The sequence below is a fragment of the Candoia aspera genome, chromosome 13 (genome assembly GCF_035149785.1).
Source record: "Candoia aspera isolate rCanAsp1 chromosome 13, rCanAsp1.hap2, whole genome shotgun sequence".
Taxonomy (NCBI): domain Eukaryota; kingdom Metazoa; phylum Chordata; class Lepidosauria; order Squamata; family Boidae; genus Candoia; species Candoia aspera.
Window position 1 is genome coordinate 23,071,587 of NC_086165.1, and position 9,185 is coordinate 23,080,771.

General features: G+C 52.8%; 2 protein-coding genes across 3 annotated transcripts; one reads left to right on the forward strand and one right to left on the reverse strand.

Moving 5' to 3' along the window:
* Positions 1-2: 2 nt before the first annotated feature.
* On the reverse strand, positions 3-2,633 carry CIB1 (calcium and integrin binding 1). Of its 2 annotated transcripts, XM_063314155.1 has the most exons (7): positions 2,465-2,567; positions 2,343-2,377; positions 2,017-2,119; positions 1,731-1,884; positions 906-1,024; positions 731-819; positions 3-594 (listed from the first exon to the last, which is right to left on the reverse strand). In XM_063314155.1, exons 1-7 carry the CDS (start codon positions 2,513-2,515, stop codon positions 573-575), a joined length of 573 nt encoding a protein of 190 aa, XP_063170225.1. In that variant the 5' UTR covers positions 2,516-2,567; the 3' UTR covers positions 3-572. The 2 variants fall into 2 exon arrangements, with proteins under 2 accessions (XP_063170225.1, XP_063170224.1); XM_063314154.1 differs by lacking the exon at positions 2,017-2,119 and having other exon boundaries at positions 2,465-2,633.
* On the forward strand, positions 2,632-3,935 carry GDPGP1 (GDP-D-glucose phosphorylase 1). Its single transcript, XM_063314153.1, has one exon. It carries the CDS (start codon positions 2,632-2,634, stop codon positions 3,895-3,897), a length of 1,266 nt encoding a protein of 421 aa, XP_063170223.1. The 3' UTR covers positions 3,898-3,935.
* The last annotated feature ends 5,250 nt before the right edge of the window (positions 3,936-9,185 follow it).

Here is a 9,185-nt window from a genome sequence, read left to right on the forward strand (position 1 = left end):
AGTAGGTTCCACTCGCTGAGTTTTATTTAGCAGAATGTAGAAGTCAAGCAAAATGATGTCACGTCCATATTCATAAAGCTCAGGAGGCTGGCTCACAGGTGATGCTCTTCCCCACCCCTTGTAAAGCAAGAGAAATATGCAGTGATTCAGAACTTTTAATATGCCTAGTTTATGTGTACAGTTTAATTGGGAAGTGTCGGTTGCTCCGTGAGCAAGCTGCAACCAGAAAACCATGGTGACAGCAAGACCCAGGAGCAGCACAGAAGTCCTGCCACAATTTGCTCTGCTTGTTTTGGTCTTCTACTGCAGTAACCCCAAGCCACCCAGAACCACAAGGTGGAGCAGGAGCAGGGAGTAGCAGCCACAGCCCCCAATTTTCTTCTCCCACCACTCCGTATAAGAACACCAGCTGATGGGTATAACTGCAAGGCCAGGCTGCAACTGGCTGTAAGAGCTAGATAAATCCTAGGGATGTTTACTGCATGGACTGGGAGGCATGAAAGAACTGAGCCATCTTCTGAGGTGTGGAATCTTTGAGCCAGTTGGGGAAGAAGGGAAAACGTGGAAAAGAATCAGAGCACAATCTTGAAGGAGCTGGAAGAGAAAGAAAGGCTTAATTATTCAAATACTGTTGATGTCTGGTCTACTAGGTTGCTACTACAGTACAGGTCCCTCCCAAAACACACCACTGATTCAGCCAAGAACACATCTCAAGGAAAACAGGCAATACCTGGTGAAGTCTGGAGAGCGGGAAATTATATGTTGGAACTCGGAGAGGTTGATGGTCCCATCCTTGTCAATATCAGATTCCTCTAAGATCTGCCAAAAAAGCAAAGGGGCTTTGTTGGCTAGAGTTGGCAGTTGCCCTGCTGCCAGCCCTCTTGCTGTGACACTCCAGTACTCACGTTCTGAATGAGCTGGTCCATCTCCAGCGAGCTCAGCCTGCTGTCTTCTCCTTCACCTGTCAGGGAGTTTACCAGTTTCTCCAAATCCTTCTTATCTAGAGTGCCATCATCATCAAAATCTAGGGAGAAGATGGGGAGAGAAGTGTGGTTAGCTATGGTTCCCAAAGCTAGAAGCTCTCTTGAGGCTCCTTTAGAGGCTTTCTAGGAGGACAGGCTCAGCTCCGCTACATTCAGGGCCCCCCGATTTTGGAAAGTAGAACAAGGATCCAAAGAGAAGCTGCCACTCCCGTATAATCCCACAAGCGAGGGGAGGAAGGTTATTAAACCAGATTAACTCTTCGGACCAGTGCTTTTCAACCGTGGCAACTTTAAACTGTGTGGACTTCAACTCCCAGAATTCCCCAGCTGGCAATGCTTAAAAGTGCCATGGTTGAGAAGCACTGCTTTGGACAGTGTTAAGATTCCTCAAGCCAGTCTTGCTTGTTAGAACAGGCTCCAGGGCAAGGTAAACTCAAGGAATATCCCACACTTGTTCAAAAGCAGGCCCATCAGCCCAGAAGGGCAAGGATGGAAGAGACTGGCAGCACTATCCAGAGGCCTCGGTGTTCCCCTGATCTAAGCCAGTTTTGTCCATGTAGGCACAGCCATTTCTGTTGCACTCCCAACAATTGGCAGTCGGAGTGCATCTAACCCCACAGAATAGGAAAACCAAATAGAATTTGGGTGCTGCTTGTAGAAGGTGGCAGACGTTCCTCTGAGCAAGGCAGGAACAGCAGCTGTAATACTTCCATAAAAACCTCGCCTGCCTAGAAACCTGGCTCTTACCAAAGAGGCGGAAGGCGTAATGCGACTTGATTTCTGGGGTAGCCGAGTCGCTAAAGACGCTCAGCATGTCAAGAAAGTCTTCGAAAGACAGGTCGTCTCCCCCGTTCTCCGCTGTAGAAAAGACGCGGCAGATCCTGTTCCGGAAGGGGTTAGCCTGCAAGGCGGGAGGCCGGAGAAAGCGGGGGGGGGGGGTCAGCGCCGGGGGAAGGCGCACTGCGCCGGGCCAACGTCCAGAGGACGCCATCGGGGAGCCGCGCCCGCCCGCCGGCTCCCAGTGGCGGCTCACCCGCAGCTCGGGCAGCGTCAGGAGGCTGCTCGTGGGGATCCGCGTCTCCAAGGCCTGGCCGCGGGCCTCCCTGGGCAGCAGGGCGCAGAAGCGCTGGTGGGCGCTGCAGGCAAGGGAGGCAAAGGCGGCGGTCAGGGCTGCCGGGCCACCCCCCCCCCCCGCGATCGCCTCCCGCGGCGCGCAGGGCGTTTCCTGCGGGCCCGACGCGGAAATGGCGGCGGTGGCTGGCGCGGCGGCTTCGTCCTTCCGGGAGCAGCCACGCTCGGGGCCCCGGCCCCGCTCCCTGCCGGCCCGCCCGCCCGCCCGCCCGCGGCGCGCGTACTCACAGCAGGATCTCCTGCTTGCTCAGGAAGGTCAGCTCCTAGAGGAGAGAGCCGGTCAGCGGCGGGGCGCGGCCGCCCGGCGCCCCCCGCCCCCCTCTGCCGCCCCCCGCCTCCCCGGGACGCACCTGGTACTCGCCCAGCAGGTCGCGGGGCAGGCGGCTGCCCGAGCCCCCCATGCAGCTCCTTCGGACGGCCTCGGCTCCAGCCCAGCCCAGCTCCGCCGGCTCCTCCTCGGCCCGCCCCTGGGACGGCCCCGGCTCCAGCCCAGCTCCTTCGGCCGGGCGCTTCCAGCATGGCCGCGGTGAAGCTAGGGGCGGCCGGCCAGGGCGCCCGGGCCCCCCCGGAGCCTCCCGAGCTCTTTTGCTACGGCCAGCCGGATCTGGTGCTGTGCGGGCTGGAGTGGCGGAAGAGCGCCGCGCGGGGTCCCGGCAGTCCTGCCTTGTCACGCTTCGACCGAGCGCTGCGAGCGGGCTGGGAGGACCGGCTGCGCAGGGGGCTGTTCCGCTACCGCCTGGGTGAGCTGCAGACCCGGATCCTGCCGGGGAGGATGGGGCTCGTGGCCCAGCTGAACGTCCGACGAGGGACCGAGAGGAGGCGGCCCCAGGAGGTCCGCAGCGTCCAGCAGAAGTTTGACCCCCGGCAGTTCAACTTCTGCAAGATCCGGAGGGAGGAGATCCTCTTCCGCATGTCCGGGCGCCCCCCTCCCCTGGCCAGCCCATCCGGGGCTCTGGTGGTGATCAACGTCAGCCCCCTGGAGTTTGGGCACATCCTGCTCATCCCGGACCCTGCTCGCTCTCTGCCCCAGATCCTCACCCCGGAGGCCCTGCGCTTTGGCCTGGATGCCCTCCTCCTCAGTGCCCACCCTGGCTTCCGCGTGGGCTTCAACAGTCTGGGAGCTTTTGCATCTGTCAACCATCTGCACCTGCATGGCTTCTACCTGAACTGGGAGCTCATGGTAGAGTCCGCCCCCTGCCGGCCCCTCCTGCCCGAAGCGGGCCTCCATCTCCTGCAAGAGGTCCCGGCTCCAGGCTTCCTCTTCTACAGCGACGACGGGCAGCAGTTAGGGCTGCTGACCCGCCGGATCACCCGGGTCACCCAGTATCTCTCTCAGAGGGAGATTGCACACAACCTGTTTGCCACGCGGGGTGCTGCCCCCGAGGCTCCCATGGACTCAGGAGCTCGGCCTGGGATCCGGATCATTCTCTGGGCACGGAAAGCCTGCTTCGGTACCAAGGAAGAATCCGCCTTCAATGTGGCAGTTTGTGAACTGGCAGGACATCTGCCTACTAAAACTGTCCAGGAATACGATGGTCTCACTGAGGCATCAGCCATTCAAAGAATTCAGCAGTGTCTCCTCTCGGATACTCAGTTAGCCCAGCTCCAGCATGAGCTCGTGGACCTCCTCCGAGAGCAGCCTCCATCACCTCAACGGCCGTCCTCAGAGGACTGGGAGGAGCCCCCCAGGGAGCAGACCCCAGGTCTCCAGCCCCTGCAAGGCTCCACTGTTCCTGCTATGGATCTGAGCTCCAGGGTGGGGTCTTCAAGAGGAAGCTGCTGACGGACGCCAGACTGATCAGGGCAGCTCCCTGGAAGGTGGGGAGCCATCTGGGCCCATTAGAGCTTCTGGAAGGATGCCAGTTTCTGCCTTGGAACTCCAGAGGCCAAGACACTTTCCTGGAAATGTGACTCACTTTCTCAAATTTGGTTTTGCATGTATGAAACTTGGGACTGAATTTACAATTTTGAGATAAGCCTAATTAATCCAGAGGAGCCCAGCCATTTATGAGGCACAGAGAGTTAGCTCTTGCAGACACATTTAGTTTGTTCTTTATGGGCTAACAAGAGGTACAGAGTAGGGATGAGGACAGAGATGCTGGACAATAAAGCACAAGTTCAATAGGTTTAATAACTGGTAAGGAAAATAAAACTTCTCTGGGAAAGATTCTTGTCTGTCTGTGTGGGGTGTTTAAACGGGCCTGCAGACATTTTTGAGGAAGCACAGGGAAAGCACTTTGCTGCTAGGAGGGAAGTCACAGGCTGTGTTTGTAGATTGCAGCGAGCCAAAATTAAATCATCCTGTGGTGTCTTACAAGAGGGGATGCCAACCAGTGATTGGCACTGCCATCGTCGCCAAGGGACTCTTACCTTACTCCCAATCTGGACTCTAAATCACACTTGAGAGTCAGATGTATATTTAGTTTGCCGCTACCTACAAGGGAACAGCCAGTTGGCCCAGGGAGCTTTGTGGCTGAACAGAGGGGTTCCCCTTTCCTATTGCTCACTCCAGCCTCTGCCTTCACCATGCCCTGGTGGCTCCAAAAGAGATGCTGACTGCTGCAAATTGTGCAACATGGTCAGCTACGCATGGGCTTGGGTCACTGGGTTAATTCCACTGTGGGGAGCCAGCCCTCCTCCAAAGTTATGTGAACCAGACCTTTGCATTTGGCCATAATCTGGTTTTATATATGGGAGCATAGTACATTGTGCTTGAACACAACAATTGCATGTTGCTAAGTTGGCTTTAGTATGCTGCCAGAGGGTATATCAAACAGAAGATTTTAGCCACAAAATCTTTAGTGTAAATCTAGCATCTAATAGTTGGACTGGGAAAAACTATCTAAAATAAGGGATGTGTTTGAATAATACCATTACTAAATGAATTACAGGTAGTCCTTGTTCAGTGACCACTCGTTCAGCAACCATTCAAAGTTACGACAGTGCTGAACAAGGGGACTTATGACTCTTGTAGTTGCAGCTGTCGCAGCATCCCCAGTCACATGTTCACGATTCAGGTGCTTGGCAATTACAATGGTTGCAGCATCCCATGGTCGCTTGATCACCATTTGCAACCTTCACTGCCAGCTCACAACAGGAAAAGTCAATGAGGATGCCAGCTGGAGGTCACAAATGGTGATCATGTGACTGTGGAACGCTGCAACCACAGGGATTCACCTAACAGTGGCAACTGGGACTGTTGGAACTGCCGTTGTAAGTCAGCTCAGTCATGTGACATTGCACTTTACAACCGTACGGCTTAGTGGCAGAGTTGCCAGTCCCAATTACCATAGTTAAGGGAGGATGACCTGTATAGGTGATTAGCCCAATTTTGTGGAACTGAACAATACAATGAACCATAAACTAACTACACTGATTCTCAAACCAGCCAATTTTTTTAGCCAGGCTCAATTCCTGGTGACTCTACAGGTGGCTCTGTGCAGTTTTCCTGGTGTGGTACGGAGTAAATACTGTAGGCTGCTTTCAAAATGTTTTTTTAACTTCCCGCTCGTGAGCCCAGTTAAATTTGGCTAAGTGTTACCACTTACTGGGCATTTTGATTTGGTCTTCTCTGGGAGGCAGGAATTCTTCAAGGCTTAGTAAAAGTAGACTCCCTCAAGTCGAACCTGACCCCTGGTAACTGACCTGGGCATGTTTGCAGTTTTCTAGACAGCATTCTGAAAGTGGCTTCTCTCTGCCTTCCTCCAGGATGTTCGACTGCCCAGTCTGTCTCACAACCCTGAGTTTCCTGGTGGTCCCATCCAAGGGCTAATCCCACTTACATTTCTAGATAAGTCAAAGTAATCCAACCTTCTTGTCAGCCACTTCCAACTCTTCATGGCCCAACAGGCACCATCTTGCTAGGGCAAACTGCTTCTCGGGAGTCCTGGTGCGGTCCTGTTCCTCACCTATGACAGGAGCTCGGTACCTTGTCTTCTGTTGGCCTCTTTCTCAATGGCCTCTGATTTTTCCAAACATCAGGAGCTCCTCCATTGACTCTTTGTGTTCAGTTTTCAAAATATTTAAGCTTTAGCTTCTTTATTAGTGCTTCCAGTGGGAGCAGAGTTCCACTTCAACCAGCATGGAATGATTTGATCTTTTCTCCAGCACCACAATTTAAGGCATCCATTCTTCTTCTTCGGCCTTTCCGATGGTCCAGCTTTCTCAGCCTGGGAAAACTGTGGCTGTAAGATCCACTATATTCAGATCCCAACAACAGAAACTTGGTAACAATCCATTACAGGAAAGGAAAGTTGTTTTATTGGTTTCAGCAACAAGCGTCTCTAGATTGAAGCTGTGAATGCAAATTTTGGCATGCCGATTCTAATCAAAACATTCCTCAGTCAATGGGTATAAAACCCCCAAATTGGAGAATCTTCCGGGACTTCCTCTGCACCCAAGCCTTAGTGGAATTTGAGGTATGCTTGGGATCGTTGTCCTGCTGGAAGGTCCAGTGACGCCCAAGCTTCAGCTTCCTTACAGACGGCATGACGTTTTCTCCTAGGATTTCCTGATACTTCAATGAAGCCATCTTGCCGTCCACACGCTGCAGGTTTCCAGTGCCAGAGGATGCAAAGCAGCCCCAGAGCATCACCGAGCCACCACCATGCTTAACTGTAGGCAGAGTGTTCTTTTTATTTATCTATCTATCTATCTATCTATCTATCTATCTATCTATCAAATTTGTCACTGCCCATCTCCTCCGACCGGAGGGACTCTGGGCAGTTTACAATACAGAACAATAAATATACAATAAAATTCTAATAAATATAGAATAAAATTCTAATAAAATCCCACTAAAACAATTTCTCAACTACCCCAGGTCATAAAATCCAGATGGCTGTGATCTCCTTCAGTCCTTGCGTAGGAGGGGCACTTCAAGGCACTAGCCAACCCCAAGTATGTCGATTCTCCTCCCTGCCCCAAGCCCGGTGGCAGAGCCAGGTCTTCAACTTCCTCGGGAAGGCTAGCAGCGATGGGGCTAATCTCACCTCCGGGGGCAAGATGTTCCAGAGGGCGGGCACTACTGCCGAGAAGGCCCGCCTCCTGGACCCCGCCAGACGGAATTCCCTTATCGATGGGGTCCGTAATGCCCTCTCCGCATGATCGGGTGGGACAGGCTGATGATACGGGGAAGCGGCGGTCCCTCAGGTAGCCTGGTCCCATGCCATGTAGGGCTTTAAAGGTGATAACCAACACCTTGAATTGGACCCGGAAGCAAACTGGTATCCAATGCAGCTTGCATAGCGAAGGTGTTATGCGCGCCCTTCTAGGGGTGCCAAAAATAGCCCGTGCGGCCGCATTCTGGACCAGCTGAAGCTTCCGGATACTCTTCAAGGGTAGCCCCATGTAGAGTGCATTGCAGTAGTCTATATGGGAGATAACAAGGGCATGAGTGACTGTCCGAAGGGCTTCCCGATCCAGGAAAGGGTGCAACTGGTGCACAACACGAAGTTGTGCAAAGGCCCTTCCGGCCACGGCTGCCACCTGCTCTTTGAGCAGGAGCCGTGAGTCCAGGAGGACCCCCAGATTACGCACCGGGTCCGTCTGGGGCAGTGCAACCCCATCCAGAACTAAAGATGACAAAGTCCTGGATACGGAGGAACCCTTAACCCACAGCAACTCCGTCTTACCAGGGTTCAGCCGAAGCCTGTTGTTCCCCATCCAGACACCTACAGCCCCCAGGCACTGAGAGAGGGCAGTCACAGCATCACTTACCTCACCCGGGATGGAGATATACAATTGAGTATCATCAGCATATTGATGATACCTCATCCCATGGTGACGGGTGATCTCGCCCAGCGGTTTCATGTAGATGTTGAATAGGAGAGGGGAGAGAACCGAACCCTGTGGCACCCCACAAAGGAGAGGTCGAGGGTCGGATCTCTCCCCCTCTATCACCACCGACTGGGGCTGGTGTACTAAACACAGTACTTTTCAGCATACTAAACACAGAAGGTTCCCATGCCAGAACTCCAAGCTGTACACCACTACTGACCCAAAAGCACAAGAAAAGTCGGCTCCAATATGCTCAAAATCATATAAATAACCCACAGACGTTTTGAGATTCTGTTCTGTGGAGCAATGAAACAAAACTGGAACTTTTCAGCCCGATGGATCAGTGGTATGTCTGGAGGAAGAAGAATGAAGCATGCGCTGAAAAGAACACTCTGCCTACAGTTAAGCATGGTGGTGGCTCGGTGATGCTCTGGGGCTGCTTTGCATCCTCTGGCACTGGAAACCTGCAGCGTGTGGACGGCAAGATGGCTTCATTGAAGTATCAGGAAATCCTAGGAGAAAACGTCATGCCGTCTGTAAGGAAGCTGAAGCTTGGGCATCATTGGATCTTCCAGCAGGACAACGATCCCAAGCATACCTCAAATTCCACTAAGGCTTGGATGAAGAAGTAGCCCTGGAAGATTCTACAGTGGCCATCACAGTCACCTGACTTGAACCCCATAGAAAACCTCTGGTGGGATTTGAAGAAGGCGGTTGCAGCACGCAAACCCAAGAAGATGACTGAACTGGAGGCTGTTGCTCATGAGGAATGGGCTAAGATTCCTCAGGAACGCTGCCAGAAGCTGGTGTCTGGCTATGCATCTCGTTTGCAGCAGGTCGTAGCAGCAAAAGGGTGCACCACTAAGTACTGAAGATGCTTGCCACGAAGGGGTTGAATAATGTTGAGACTGGAGAAGTCATGATAAGTTGCATTTTCAGTTGACTTTGGGGACACCGCTTGAAGCATTCATTGTGTTGAGCTATTTCAATTGCTTTTGATTTGTTCATTGCAAACAGCTGAAAGTCTGTACATTTTGTCAATCAACCTAATTTGCAATGGGGGTTGAACAATTTGGATTACAACTGTGTATGGCCGCCCATATCTAACCACAACCCTGGGTGGTGCAGAAAACAACAGAGTAGTGAGCAAAAGAGTTCATGGCATGAAGAAAAAGAAAATCAAATTTCATTTACACCAAGACATTCACCAAGTCCCTCCGGTCTTTTCTGCCGTTAGAAACCATGCGCTTTTGCTCTTTCAACTACTTGCTCTGGTTTTTCGCCGCTTCAGTC

Excerpts from the sequence above, each read along its gene's own strand:
- GDPGP1 (XM_063314153.1), top strand. The coding sequence starts at position 2,632 with ATGGCCGCGGTGAAGCTAGGGGCGGCCGGCCAGGGCGCCCGGGCCCCC.
- CIB1 (XM_063314154.1), bottom strand. The coding sequence starts at position 2,633 with ATGCTGGAAGCGCCCGGCCGAAGGAGCTGGGCTGGAGCCGGGGCCGTC. Across the intron at positions 2,378-2,464 it reads ACCTGCTGGGCGAGTACCAG|GAGCTGACCTTCCTGAGCAA; the intron begins GTGCGTCCCGGG and ends TCTCTCCTCTAG. Across the intron at positions 595-730 it reads CGCTCTCCAGACTTCACCAG|CTCCTTCAAGATTGTGCTCT; the intron begins GTATTGCCTGTT and ends TTTCTCTTCCAG.